The sequence below is a fragment of the Rhopalosiphum maidis genome, chromosome 3, assembly GCF_003676215.2.
Source record: "Rhopalosiphum maidis isolate BTI-1 chromosome 3, ASM367621v3, whole genome shotgun sequence".
In the NCBI taxonomy this organism is placed as follows: domain Eukaryota; kingdom Metazoa; phylum Arthropoda; class Insecta; order Hemiptera; family Aphididae; genus Rhopalosiphum; species Rhopalosiphum maidis.
Window position 1 is genome coordinate 39,754,614 of NC_040879.1, and position 16,106 is coordinate 39,770,719.

At 28.0% G+C, this 16,106-nt stretch overlaps 1 protein-coding gene across 1 annotated transcript in view; it reads right to left on the reverse strand.

The window, feature by feature from the left end:
- Positions 1-12,875: 12,875 nt before the first annotated feature.
- LOC113551883 overlaps positions 12,876-16,106 on the reverse strand; it is a 79,839-nt gene continuing 76,608 nt past the window's right edge. Inside the window, exon 6 of the mRNA XM_026954435.1 lies at positions 12,876-15,238. Coding sequence (XP_026810236.1) covers positions 14,130-15,238 — 1,109 coding nt within the window. The 3' untranslated portion in view covers positions 12,876-14,129. The remainder of the gene's footprint in view (positions 15,239-16,106) is intronic.

Below are 16,106 nucleotides of genomic sequence, written 5' to 3' on the forward strand. Positions count from 1 at the left end.
TGACTATTATGATTTATTATTATTATCATTGAAATAACTGAAGAATTCATAAAGAAATTAAAGTATGATATTATAAAAAGTTTAACGTTTATAAATGTTTAATATATATTATATTATGAGCGTAGGACAAATAGTATAAGTTGCAGATTTTCACAAATTAACTTCGTTTTCATAGATTTTTTTTATTTTTGAATAATTAACTAGATATTTTAATATATAAAAGAAAAAAGTAAATCATTTTATTTTTAAATAGCTTAAAGTAGTTTAATACTCACAGTTGCAAGATTTTAATCTGCGTAAATCTACTGACATGTAGTAAAAATGTGCTATAAGTAATAAATACAATGAGTGATAAAATATTGTATAATTACATTAAAAAAAAAAGTATGAGAGAAGAAAGAGAACCATTTGTTCACTTTACTCGATGAATACTTATTTTTTTATTTTTTCTAAGGATGGAGAACGAATCTATTTTAAAATATCTCAATACTATTGATGTTTTAGACGTCTATTTAATACATTAAGATTGTTTTGAGATGAGAGAGCTATAACTAATGGGTTTGAGTGCGGGAGGGTTTTTGCGTGGTATTTTAAGTATGCGTGTTCACCAGTTTTTTTTAAATGTTTGTATTTTAAGATCACTATGCATTGGAGATTTAAAATGGAACTTTATGTAAAATATTTAGATAATTTTATATGCAATAAAAGTGTGGTTTAATTTGGTTCAGTTTATAGTTTGTAATTGAACCTACTCAATATTAAATAAAATCCGTTGTTCAATGATTATTTAAAGAAAAATTAAAGGAGTTATATCTTGGATTAATAAAACATACAATAATAAATAAATTTACAGTATAAAGAGAAAAATATACAAATAATTACGAAAACATACATTTTAAAATAATGACGTCAAAGCCTAAAGAATTTAGTAAGCCGATATTTTATATTTAATATACCACACTTTAAGTATTAGATTAAGTTTAACCGTTTAAAAAAAATAACATAGGTATTGGATGTATAAACGGATACTTTACCTATAAGTTTATATTACATAAATATATTTTAGTCACATTTTATAATAGATACGTTATAAATAGAGTTAGGATGTCGATGACCTAAAAAAACACAAAAATGCCATAAAAACTTTAAAAAATAATCTAAAAAATTTAATTAAATAAGTGAAAAAATTGATTTATAAATAATAATTTTTATTAGAGATATGGGTGTGATAGGTTAGGTTATTTAAAATATGAATTATAATTTTAATAAATAATAATATACATTTATTCCATATAATTTAAAAATATAATAGGTACTCGATAAGCATGTATGATCGGTGTATGTGTGAAAGAGAACTTGTCTTATCAATGTTACAATGTTGTAGTTATTTCATGCAATATAGAAAAAAAAATTAAGAATCAAAATGCAATTCAAATCAGACAATCAGACAATCAGTATTTTGTTTATTGTTTTCTAGAAACATGAATATATATTCTTCATGTATATCTATTTTTCTTTCTTAATTTATTGACCTCAAATGTAAATAATACAATTTATAATAATTTATATTATTATATTATTTCTACTATGGCCGGTTTCCGTCAATACCGGCCGTTATCGGCCAAATTAGAAAAACGTGATTCCTTTTTGCGCCAGTTATAAATTATAAAATTTTAAGTTTGAGGACTTTAACGTAATAAATTATAATATTATATTTCTTAGTAACTATAATGTGTGTATAATAGGTAGGTACACACACACAACACACTTCATACAGCTAAATAATAATTGTACATTTTCAACTATATAAATCATAATGCACGATTTTTTTCAAGTTATTATATAAGTACAATAATATTATAAAGATATTATTGTATCGACAAAATAAGTCCAAACATATAATTTTATCATATAGCTTATTAGTTATTAGTTATTTTATACTGTTTTTAAACTTATTGCGAATATAAAATTATATTTATAAATTATGTATAGATAGATTTTACAAAATAATTAATTTACAATATCATAAATTTAATTACTTCTATGAGATATAGTTGATATAAGCATTAAAATAAAATAAAGTTCACTATTTATTTAAATCACTTTTGATAGAATTTATAAAATAATTGTTAGCTATCAAAAATATTTAAATAAATAAAGTACCATCTCTATTAATTATTATTTTTATTTTAACAATAACTCCTAAATGAATATTTTAAAGCTATTACTGTTTTAAAGTTAAGTAAAATTTCCTTTCTTCTGAATATAATCTAAAATAAAATTTTTAATATTGTAAATTTTTTCGTAAATAATATTGTGTTTAGATTGTACATATTTTGTATATATCAAGGTAATAAAATATACGATTAGGTAGGTAGTATTGACAGTTACTAAAATTAGAGTTTTTTATATTCATAATAAATTTCTACTATGGTTACTTAATAACCTAATTAAATAAAATATTATTTAAAAACAAGATCTCATAAAATAATTGAAAAAAAAATTAGGATAAAAACTAAAATACATAAAAAGTTAAGAATACATTTTCAAAAATATTGTTTCATTAACTTTGTATATTATTATTTAATTTGTATGAATTTAGTAAAACTTAAAAGTATGTTAGCCCAATATCTATACATTGAATCTTTAAACTTTTAAAGTTATACTTTTTTTGTTTATTATATATAATTATACACATTTTTAATACTTATATAAGTAAAATGTATCTAATATATATATATATAATAAAAAGATTAAAAATATATTATATATTATAGTAGACTATAGAATTATTATCAAATTATTTTCTTATTAAGATAAAATAGAAATCATCTTTCTATTTAAGAGGCTGCTAATAACATCTGTTTTCTCTGTCTATCTCCCACATACATAGGAACAAAGAGATTCCGTATTTCCACGATTACAGCTCTCTGGTTCAGTTTACAAGCAAAGGCACCTGTTATATATTTTATAAAGAAGAATAATCCCTGTGCATAGACCGGATTGATTTTTAATATTTAAATTTTCGAATAAGTTATTAATGGCTAAATAATTATTAAAAATATTTTAAATTAAAACATATTTATATAAATATTAAAAATTTATCCAGTGATAATATTTGTTTAAAATAATATAAGATACCATAGCCTCAAAAAGATTTAATAATTTATTATAAAAACAAATAGCTATTTTAGGAACTATGCTTCTATACCTTTAAGTGATACCCATAGTCCGTTGGGCGTAAACTTAATGCTCATCTGCAGGTACTTGATATTTGAGGAATTACATAGTTTTGATGTATCGTCGATCATTGTCACGTGCAGCTGTGAGCAGATGACTTGTATATTATATTATCTATATTGTACTAAATATGAAATTTTTTTGTTATTTTTTTTTTGAATTGCATAACGAAAGTTTAAAGTTACTTTTACAACCTGCTTTTAGTAAACTTAGCTCTCAGTTTAAAAAAAATTCTTTTTATTGAAACATATTTTTCAATACTATAAAATCTTGATGGATAAAGTACATCTGTCTGAGTATTAGGTACTCGAAAAGCTATGTAGGTAGGTACTTACATCCATTGTAACAACTTAAACTCTTTTAGTTTATATTTGAAAATTAATTAGTTAAACTCATGTTAATATACCTTTAACGATAATAGTTAAAACTAATTAGTTTATTATTTTTTATAATTTTAAATAAAAATAACAAATTAATTAATTTACTTAATTTTTATTTACTAAAAACTCTGTATCTTATTGTCTGCAAATCTACATTACTCTACAACTAGAGTGTATTAAAAAAAAAAAAGGTAGTTAGTAGGTTGAATTTTTAATTAAATATTTAGTTATTTAAAAAAAAATGGCTATATTACTATTTATAAGTAATAATAAGTATAAGCTGTATTTAGAGCATGGCCAATTATTATCTTCCTAATTTTTAATTTTTTGATATGTCTCCAAATTCTATATTAAATTTATAACTATAGTTATTAAATATAGTTTAAATGTCTAACCTTTATACTTTTCCATGTTAGGCTTACATGTCATTATTATAATATTCTGTACTGTACTATACACGTCCTTGATTTTTCGTATAGATTACAGTTCACTGTATGAAATTTTTGATGCAAAAATATGATAATATGGTGAATAAAAGTCACTTGGAAAAAGACTTTAATTATTAATAATAAAATACGTAAAGAGATTTTATATTATGACCTAATTATTTGAGCTTATTGCTATACAGTTTGAAAAGTCTGTTAGTAAAAAATGTCAGTAAAACGTTGGGATTCTATATTTTTAAACTTGAATTTTTGTAAGGTCTAGTTTTTATTTCTTATACTGAAGTTCTTTAACATTACTGGATGCCATGCCAATATATTTGTATAATTTAAAATTAGCAATTATAGTATTCACGAAATTAAATATTTTGTCAATGATAATATATAACAATATTATATAATAAGATTAGTGTAAAATCACATACTGAAGTAGTGAGATTTCATCTTTACTTTTATTTAATATTAGAAGGTACTTCTGTAGCTAATGGTAAAAATTTATTCACGTTTGCAGCACTAATAATATAATAGATAAATATAAATTATAGTAGATACTGTACAAAACGATTAATGTATTAATCTTATTATGATGTATTTTTTTTAAACCTTGTTTTATAATCATAAGTATAAAGTTTTGAAAATGCAATATGTGATTTCATAAAATTTTATTTTTATAATAATAATAATAATAGAAAAAAAGTTCCACAAATATTTTTTATTTGAGTCTGAAGTTTAAATTTTGACTAAATTGAATATTTACTAAGTACATGTAAAATAACAATTCAAACTATTTTAAGATTTACGTTAAGTATAATACATAAAATATTAACTATAAAAACTTGAAACATTTAATTGTTATATAATTAGGGCTGGGATTTGTATGTAAATACATATTTTTACTAAAACATAATAAATTAAGTATTGCAATTCATTTCACGTGATTTTCAATAAAATAATACATATTTTAACATTATTTGTAAAATTTCTGCATTTTTTTTTTTTACATATTTCATAAATGTTGATCATTTCGGTGATTTAGTAGTATTATACATTTATACTTCGATAATAGTACTCGTAAAAATTGTAAGTGTATGCATTATACACTAATAATGCATATAGGAAATAAGTATATGAAAGTATTAGTTAAATATTAATAAATTGATTATAATTTATATTATTTGTTTCTGTTCGATAACTATACATTAATGATCTTAGATTATACTTTATATTCAACAATTATTAGACAAAATATATTTACGAATTTTCAACAGTGTCAGTACTTGCGTTCGCGTGGTTGTGAAAATATCTTTATATTTTATATTTTTTAAATTAAATTTATTAGAAATTAAAAACAATTAATTGTATATTATTCAAAAATTATTTAGAATTTAATTTTAATTTTACACGTTAACATATAATATTGTTATTTTTTATAACTAATTTTATACTTTTATGCAGCGCCGGATTATTTAAAGTAATTGTTTCATATTTGATTATGTTGGTGGGTAGGTGGCTGAGTCCGGGTTGGTGTCTAATCGTAAAACCTCACCACAAATATTAAAGTTGATAATCTAATATTCTACCAAGTTGATATTTTCACGTTCGTGCGTGGTTGTAGTTATTTTAGCTCTGTTTTATCTTATAATTACCTATATCATATTCAGAGGTTTGTAATTTGAGGGGGGGTGTGGAAGTGAAACTCTCTGCTGCTAATTTCTTTTGGTTCAATGAAAATATGGTGGTAAAAATATTTAAAATTTACAATATGCTTCAAAGACTCAAGAAGTTCACGCCGCCACTGCTTTTATGGGAGATACCCGTGGGATGGTTTGTGATGTTAATATTTAAAAATCTTTAATTTTCACTGACTTTTATCCGGGGGTTTTTTTATTAAAACTTTTATATGCCAAAATCCAATAGTTTCATAATTAGTTTGTGTTTTTCAGGGGTGGACTGGGAGTACATCAGCCTAGGTGGAGATGAAATATACCGACCCAAAAGTGTAATAATAATAATATCTTTAATATCATAGGTGTAAATATGGTGATGCTGTCACGCTTTCCCCTCCAACTAAAAAAACATGCAAGTTTCCCAATTTTTTCTAATTTGAATATTGTAGCCCCTCCTAAATAGTGGTATTAGTAATATTTTTAGCTCTAATGATTATGCCTACGTTATTGTTTGTAATATAAAATAAATGATAATTCCAAAATAAAAAAAAAATAATAAAAAACAATAAATAAATGTAGGTAGATGAAAAAAAAAGTTAACAATTTATTATTAAGGAACAGCATAATAATATCACAACCACACCATTAAATTTTTCATATTCATGTTCCTATAATTAATTAACAATAAATAGGTACAATTATGAATAATGAATATAAATAAAATGTTATGAAAATGTAAATAAATTATAATAAATAATTCCAAATATTGTTGCAAAAATACTAACTTACCGTATAAGAATAAAGATATTATTATTAAAATCATTGTGTGTTTGATATTGATTTTTGAGAGCTTTGTTATTAATAAATATTTTTATATTTTGGTAGGTTTTTGCAGCTTCATTTAATTAATTTATTTTTTCTTTCCCGTTCTTTAGCAGCCGCTCCTAATCGTTTCTTTACATTTTTGGTTGTATATCCATTTCCAAATTTTAATAGTTTATAAACGAAAATTATAATATGTAGCCGACTATATAACTAGTATATTATTCAGTATTCACACGTATTTGTGTATATGTGTATTGGCTGTTGAGTGACGGCGGATACAGTAACAATATTACAATAAGTAAATATCAAGATCTATTAATAGCTAAATATACTTATTGACAATAATGCCAACACACTAAGCTGATAACTGAATTATGTAACACTATATAAAGAATCATATTCATATTATATGATTATTGATTATAGCGGATACGAAATTAAAATAATAGAATGCATGAGCATGACAGACAGCCAATTTACCATAATATTACAAATTTATAATTTCAATTTAGAGCCCCTAAATTGACCGGCCCAGGTGGATTTCTCCACCTTTCCGCCCCTAGTGTTTTTATATAATATGCTGGTACCTATAGAAAGTAGGGTATATACTTTTGTTACTAATATTTCAGAAGAATAAGTTATCACGTAGGATCAAATTCAACGTCGTTATCAAATAAGTTGTAAGTTTGAATTAAAAATTAGACGTGACCCGCGTGATTGACCTTTTTGACCGGGAGAGGGGGATATGGCGGTCATCGATGGGCGATGATCCATCGTACGCTTCCTTCCCAACGAGTTACTTGACAGACACGTTTTTACGTATACGTATTATTTCGCCTGGGATTCTGTATGTCATGTTGTACCTACTTATGTCGTACAACTCGTACCTATATATAAATAACACATATACAATATAGTACGAATCAAAATAGCTTCATGATGGTACGGCTGTACACGATGAAAATAAATTCTTATGTGTTGGAAATGTGAGCTTTAATTACGTATTTTATTTATCAAGCAAAAATGTTTGTTCTTATATTTTATCAACAACAAAATCTAAAACAGATTGCCCGTACATTTGTTCATCGCATAGGAAAGTACTAGAGTGGTATTTGTAAATTACATCAAACTATAATATTATAATATATTATAAGTGTACACTTTTTAATGTATAATAGTCTGCCGTATAACTGATTCATTTTATATTTTAATATTATAATAAAATTAATGTATTATATAATAATGAAATCATATATCTATATAATATAATATTATATTCTTATATTTTATACATTATACATATGCATTATATAATATTATATAATATGTATAATATTGTTATATATGTATACTGCTGTACATACAATAATTAAATGAAATATAACAACAAATTCCTGTCGTATAAAACAACATATAAATAGGCAGTGTAGCGCATTGTGCATATAATCGACGAACCAACCAAATCACTGTATACATATACTTATTGTTTCACAAGTATAATGTATAGTGAATTTATGAGCTGGATAATTAGAAGTACATACATTAAACATTTCGTTTATGCCTATCACTTAATACTATACACAGTGCCGCAGCCAAGAGGAGGCTAAAACAGGCTTAAGCCCCCCTCTCCCCCTAATGGCAGAGGACCATTAACTTTTTCAAATAGTAAACTGAATAAACATTTTTTTTCTTGCCATTGAATATTGAAGCCCTTGTTAAAAAAAAAAAATCTTGGTCACGGAACTATGTACAATATGTATGTATATAACCACTGCTATAACTATTAACAATTATATTTAAGTAACTTAATAATATTTTAAAACAAAGTTCGCTAAACAATTATTATCTTAGTCTTTAGATTATAATAATTTAATTTAACGTTAGGTACAACATTTTTTTTTCAACAAAATTATATAATATATTATAGTATTAAACATTAGGTATACAATATTAGCAAAATCTAATCTATTTTATATTTATATTCACTGTAATAATTATAAAAATTATAATCCTAAAACTGACTAAATAAAATTAATTTATTGGTAACTGCGATGATAACAAGTTTAAAGTAAATTTAGACCTTTTTTGTAATAATAGTTACATTGCTCAAAGAGATATTGTTCAAATTTAGATCACGCATAAATAATTACAAACCTCTTGCTTGTATATTCCATTGAAAATGTTGTAAATGATATATGTGAATTTGGAAATTTTTGCTCAAACCAAAAATATTAGATTCTACAGTTTTTTTTTTTTTAATATCAATACGATTTGTATATTGAATATGAATATTCATCGATATTGAAACATATTTTGATGTTAATATTTTTAATATTTATTCGTTTACCATCTTTATATTTATATTGTAATAGATTATTGTTGATATATTTTTACACAATTGTTCGTATATCTACATAAAATCCATTTACTGTTTTTGTTAGTAGGTATGTTTGACATATAATGCTTGTGACCGTCACGCCAATGGCGTTGTTGTTTCATAGCATGTTTAATGTGTATAGAATATAATTGAAGTTGACTAAAGCTTCGAGTTAATGACTCAAATTTTTCAAAAAGAAGTGGCGTCAGAATTAAGGTCTACACATATACATACTACCTATTAATTAAATTCAACATTATGACAGGTTTTCGATAAAATGTGTTTAAGAACAAGTTGTAGAATACGTTCGTGACAAATTATGTTATTAAAGGATAAGAAAATAAATATTAAAATCTTCAAGATAAAATTTTATGATTGCAATAAAAAATAAGATTAAAAGTTTAAAATTAAATGGAAAGAAAATCACTGGATTTTTAAGATTGGGGGAAGACATATAAAAATAATTAACTTTTTTAAATTGTAGAGGCGGTAACGACATTTTTATACGTGTATGAATGATATTAGTGAAGAGGTACAATAATTAAAATTACTATTTTATAATAATATTTCCCGAATTACGATATATTCGATATACTACGATATAATCGTATAATTATAAAGCAAGGCTTATTATTGTAATCAAACACTACCGATTTTTAAAAACGAATAACAATTATTAATAAAAATGATTAAGTAACTTATTATTAGGTATACATAGTTAATGCTGTGTAATTTCCAAAGAAAGTACAATGCTTATGAATTTAGTTGAATTATTGCTTGTGTATATTATATTATTTACATTGATTGCTTTTGAATAGAAAATGGGATGAAAATTATTACAGTACTATCAGTGCCGGATTTATTTATAAGCTACACAAGCTATAGCTTAAGACTCCCCAAAAAATTGTTCAAATGAGCATTTGTCATATTCTATATGATATATATAATCGTTAGATATGGGGCCCCGGCAAACACCAAAAAAAAAAAAAAAAATTATTGACACTAAATGAATAAAACACGGAGAAATTTTCGTGTATTGAATATTATTATTATAATGTAGTAACTATTTCTAAGTTTGTTATAAATAAAAATAATATTAAGCTAAAGATTTATTATTTCAATTATCTATATACTTCTTAACTGTATTTCAGTTTATTCCTCTGTATTATCCCCAAAAATCATAATTGGCACTGACATATAATCATAGGTCTAGTTAAAATACAATTTTTTTTGGGGGTGGGGGCTAAAATATTAATTTGTTTGATTTAGCCCCCCTAATGGTATAAATCGTATACAATGTATAAAAAAATCTAGAAGGGCTCTGAATGATTTTTTTGTTGGGAGGGGGAGCCCTCCCCAAAGACCGCCTATTTCCGTCTATGAATATAATAGAGAGGCTCATATCTCAAATAGCTTAGTCCGCTTAGGACTTTATTAAGTCTAAATCCAGCCCTCAGTACTATAGTATCAGAGTTTGGTAACTTAGTATAATTACTTTAACAAGGATCTTAACTTTTAAAATTGTTCTTCATATTTTTAGTTTAAAATCAATTATTCATGGTATATTTGTATATTTAATAAATAAAAATAAAACAAAAATCAATTCGAACTTATAATAATTTGGCATTAGTGTGGGACAATCTACAAGTGTTTAAAACGACATTATATTAGATTTGTGTATAAAATATTTATGGATTGACTATAATATTTTATACACGTGTTAATATTCAAATATGTATCCTTTTGGGCTCAACGTACTAAAATATAGTATATAGTTGTGGAGTTTTTATATGGTAAGTACCTACTTAGGTCTAGGTGGTACCTCGAAAAACAATATTAAACTGCTTGATTATAACCATTTTTCCCGATTTATATCTTAGCTATAACAGATTATAATATGTAGGTATATATAAATATTACTGTAGTTCTTAGTTTGATAAAGTAGATGTTATAATACAAGGCAAATGAGAACCATCTTGATTATGGTAATATTACTTGGAATGAAAAATAGTTTTGTTTGAGCCATGGCATTATTTAGGTCTTCTTGATTATTCTGCACAGAATAATGCATAATCTATAACGCAATATCATTATATAATTTATAATGGACGTTGTTCAAAGCCATAAATGTACGCTAGAAGAGTGTTTTTTCGAGCAAATTTATACAGTTCACCAATCCGTATAGATAACTGCCCACGAATGTCAAATTATCTAATTATTAGTTTAGGAAGACATCGGTATCACTGTCAACAAATAACGTGCTATTTTTCAATGAAATAACATGTTTGAATTGAGCATGGATCTCAATTTGTTTTTCCATTTAAAATTTTTTTATTTCACTATATGGGGATAATTATTAGATTACACTGTATACTATTTAAATTTAAATTGTGATTAGAGCGGAAGGATTGCGTGTTAAAATTTTTTTCCTGCAATGTATTATACAAATATAATAAATTACTTAATATTTTTAACTGTTATTGTTTGTTTCGTATGAGTAGACAAAAATAGTTGACATATTTGAATCATAAGAAACACCAATAATATAACAAAGTATGGTAAAATTAGATTTTATATAAAGTATTTATTATTGTTTAAAATCTATTGTGCACATAGGAACAATGATCATAAACAAATAAATGAAAATTTAAAAGAGTTTAATGTTTAGAAAAAATAATGAAACCCAAAAATAGCGAAATAAATTAGTGAAAAATTAAACAATAGTGATTTTTATTAAAAAAATAATATATACCTATTTATTTTACAGTTGTACATACCATTAATAACTGACGTTTGTTGGTAAATTTATAAATAACTAGTACATAAATATCATTTTTTACTCTCTCAAATATTTCCAAGAAATAAATTTAATTTTTTTTTAAGGGAGAATTTTAAGTATGATGTGAATTTATCATAGAAAATATAGAGACCGTAATGCAAATATTCTGAACAATTGTAAATATAGAGCATTAATACAGAAGTGTACACAACTAATGAATTACATACAGATTCTTCTGACAAACATTCCAATGTATCCGAGATAACAAATTTCGAATAAAAAGAATGAATTTAACAAACGAAACAGTAAGTTCACAAGATAATCCAGTAAAAATGATATAAAATCCAACAATTACGTTGAATGGTATTTTTGCTTCTATTTTATAAATTCTTTAGATATTTTTGTCCATCTACTATTATATTTTGACAACTCAAAAAAATAAAAATAAAATTAAATAAAATAAAATTTTAAATATCGTTCTTAAGCCAAACGTAGCTTTAAGTAAACACATCACTTACCTCATAATTTAGCCTATTGAAACAATATCATGACTCATGAATATGACCTACGAAAGTAATAATAATTATTATTTAATAAAAACCGCGATTATTTATTTTATTCATTATAGTTTATTCATCTATTTTGGTTTCACTATTTTGATATTCCTATTTTCATCTCGACATTTTATCGTTTATCAATTAAAAATACTTTTATTATACAAAATTACATTTTGCATCTTCCCAGACAAAATTACCATTTAAAAATGAAAAACAAACCTGAGACTTAGGTTGTTTTTGACATTCTAATTTCATGGTACTAAAATTGCAAATTGATTATTGAACACAATGATCTAATTTTTATCACTTTTGTTACGTGAAATTTGGAAAACTGCATAGCCTTTTTTTTTGAAAGGATACAAATTAACAAACAGTACTTCTGTTTTCAAAAATAAGGCTTCTGTATAGATCGCAGCAATAACAATTATATATTGTAATATATTGTATTTAATATTAATAATAATAATAATAATCCTTAATAGTAATAATAATATAATTATCATAAAAATAATACATACTAATAATAAAAAAAATACTTATCATCATAATAATAATATAAACAATAATCTTAATGATAATAATAATAATAATAATAATAATAATGGTATACGCATTAACGACGTTTAGTTCGTTCGTAAATGTCGGAAAAGATAATTTTTATATAAAATGCGAAGTACGCAATAAGGGAATACTTCTATATAATGTTTCATCTAAACAAATGAAAAACCCTAAGCTGAACTGTCTTTTTAAAAGGACACTGACAGCCTGTATGTCGGTATCGAAAATAGTACCTCGGGTTAGACGTTTAGCCAAACGTTTTTATTCTTGTTTTTTCCTAACAAATAAAACTTATACGACTTGGTAAATGTGTAATGTATAATATATAATATGTGTGTATGTGTATTATTTGTATGTGTATACGTATAATAATATGTATGTTGGCAGTAACGATGGCGGTTAGTAATGAAAAAAAAAATATATTATCGGATACACATGAAACGAAACCGCGACATCGCGTGTCTGAGGTATGGTGCGGTGGCGAACCGACTCGCGACAAGTAACACGAAAATGTTGTTTGAAGCTCAACAGGCACAATATCATAAAATAATAATAATATTATACACCATATAGGCACACATAACATTATTATAATCATCACGTAGCATTACGGATTATCGTAGTACCTATTTATGGCCGGTTCGGCGACGGGAGTATTACGAATAATAACAATTAATAATTATAATAATAATAATAATAATAATAATTAATAACAATATAATAAATATTAATAATAGTCAAACGTCGATTGGAACTATTAAAAAACAAATAATAATTTTTTGTCAATAATATTTTTCCCGTGGTTTTCAAAACATTAACCTCGTGGAGGTCAAACAAAAAACAACCGTGAATGTATCACGCACATATTAGGTACACCGCACGCGCGTGTGTGTATGTGTGTGTGTGTGTGTGTGTGTGTGTGTGTGTGTGTGTGTGTGTGTGTGTGTGCATAGACGACATTCATGAGTAGGCATGTGAGGGTGTAATAATAGCCCTCAAAGATGAGAAACGATACCTTTGACCCTGTCACCACCAGAAAAACAAGGGTTGAGGTACTGAGGTCGCAAAAGAAAAATTCACTATATCTGATAGTATACATTTTTACTATTTCAATGCAATTTATTTTTATCGATGGCAGTTTGATTAATTTAAATTCTTATATTTAAAATATATTTTGATTTCTGCACCTGTTATAGTTGGTATTGGTTATCAAGTGCCGCCTATGCGCGCGCGCGCGCGTGTGTGTGTGTGTATGTATGTGTGTGTGCGTGTAACAACGTGTGCTTATATCATAATAAAGTATTTAAATGTTAACCTCTTCGTCGGCGCGACGTCTGTGCAGGCGGTCTTCTCTGCCGGCTCCACTGCCGCCTGCCGCCGCAGCAGACGCGCCTCCGCCGTCCTCGTCCTCTTCCAGCGCTTCCTCGTCGTCCTCGTTGGGCAGCTCCTCGTCGTTCTGCCGGTACCCCGGATGTTCGGATATGCCGTAATAGTTGCCGTTGTATATGATCCCGTACTCCTGGAGCACGTCGCCCCTGATGGTCGCCTTGATGGTCCAGTTGTAGCAGTCGGTGGCCTCGTAGTCGCGGTCCAACCGCTCGACGTCCACGATTTTCGAGTTGAGCCGCTCCAGTATGATGCCGATGTCCTTGACGGTCAGGTGCCTGTCCTGCTTGTCGACCAGCTGGTCGATGAGCAACAGGAATTTCTCGCTGGTCATCGAGTCGTCTTCGATGACGGTGGTCTCGGTCTCGGAATCGGAGCTGTCGGACCGGTGTTGCAGCTGGGGTGGCGGCGGCGGCGACGGCTGAGGCTGTGGCTGGGCCGGTTGCTGCCGGCGCGCGGGCGACGCGGGCGGCGACGGCGGCAGTAGCGGAGGCGGAGGCAGCGGCGGCGACCCGGCCGCGTCCAGGAACCGGACGTGGCCCTTGGGCGACGCGCGGCGCGTGCCGTCCGACAGCGACGACGAAGCTGGCTGGCCAACGGATGACGGCGTTTGCTGCACTGGCTGCTGCAGCGGCGGCGGCGGCGCGTGGTGGCACTCCTGTATCGGCGACGTGGCCACCGACTTGTGCACTGCGATCCGGCGGCCCTCCTCGTGCAGCGCGCAACAGTGAAAGTCGCACTCGAACCCGTGATGGTCGGCGGCCGACGACTGCTGCTGCATCGGTATGTTGTGCAGCGGTGGCGGCGGCATCATCCGGTCGCCGGTGGACGGTCCGCGAGACGGACTGTTTGACCGCGACGAGCCGACGCCACCGCCGTTGCCGGCCGAGTGGTGCGACGGCGGCGGCGGTATGAAGTGCGCGCACTCGGACGTGTGCACGTGTATGGCCGCCGCGTCCATGGAACTGCTGCCCTGCTTGGACAGCCGGCGCCCCTGCAGCTGCTGCAGCTGCTGATAGTGCTGACCTGTTAGACACGTGACAAAGTGACGGGTGCGTTATTTTTTTCCTCGTCATAATACTGTCGCAGTTAGTGGGAATAATAATCTTTTACACGAGATACGTTTAAGAGGACGTTGCACTCGTACGACATAGACAAAACTGAGTCTGAGTAGAACTCGCTCAATTTTTATTCTAGAGTAAAACATATACCTATTAAAAAATTGATGAAAATATTATTTTGGAGGGCAAAACGATGAGTTTTTAAAAAAAAAATTAAAATTTTGAAAAATTAGTGGTTATTTAAAAATTTAAAAATGTTCGCTATTTCTAAGCGATATATAAATGAATGTTATATTGAGAATAATGGAAAAACTCATCGCTTGGCCCTCCAAAATATTGTCATGTTTTAATTTTATAATAGGTATAAATTTTGCTCTAGAACTGAAATTGAGCGAGTTCTACTAAGACTGCGTACACGGGTTTTGTCTATGTCGTACGTGTGTAAGACGGAAACAACACATGCGGGTGCTACGTCCTATTAACGTACGGTACTCGTTGTTTCAGAAGACACTGACGTTTATGATGTTAAGTTATTTTTTACTTCGATTTAAGTCATTATAAAACAGTGGTTCAGGAAAATAACGATACTTTTTATTTTATTTTATTATTATAATTTTTTAAGTTATAGTCATTTTAAATTTAATATTCCGAAACACTATATTATTAGGAGTACCTATTTAAATCCATAAAAACAAATTTTGATCAATTAGTTTATAACATACTTATTACATTTAACTTATAATTAATAAGTATTTTAAATTTAGATGAGTGCAGTAGTAGTGGACCAATATTTCAAGGGGTACATCTTTGTATATCATTCCACTTAACTCATC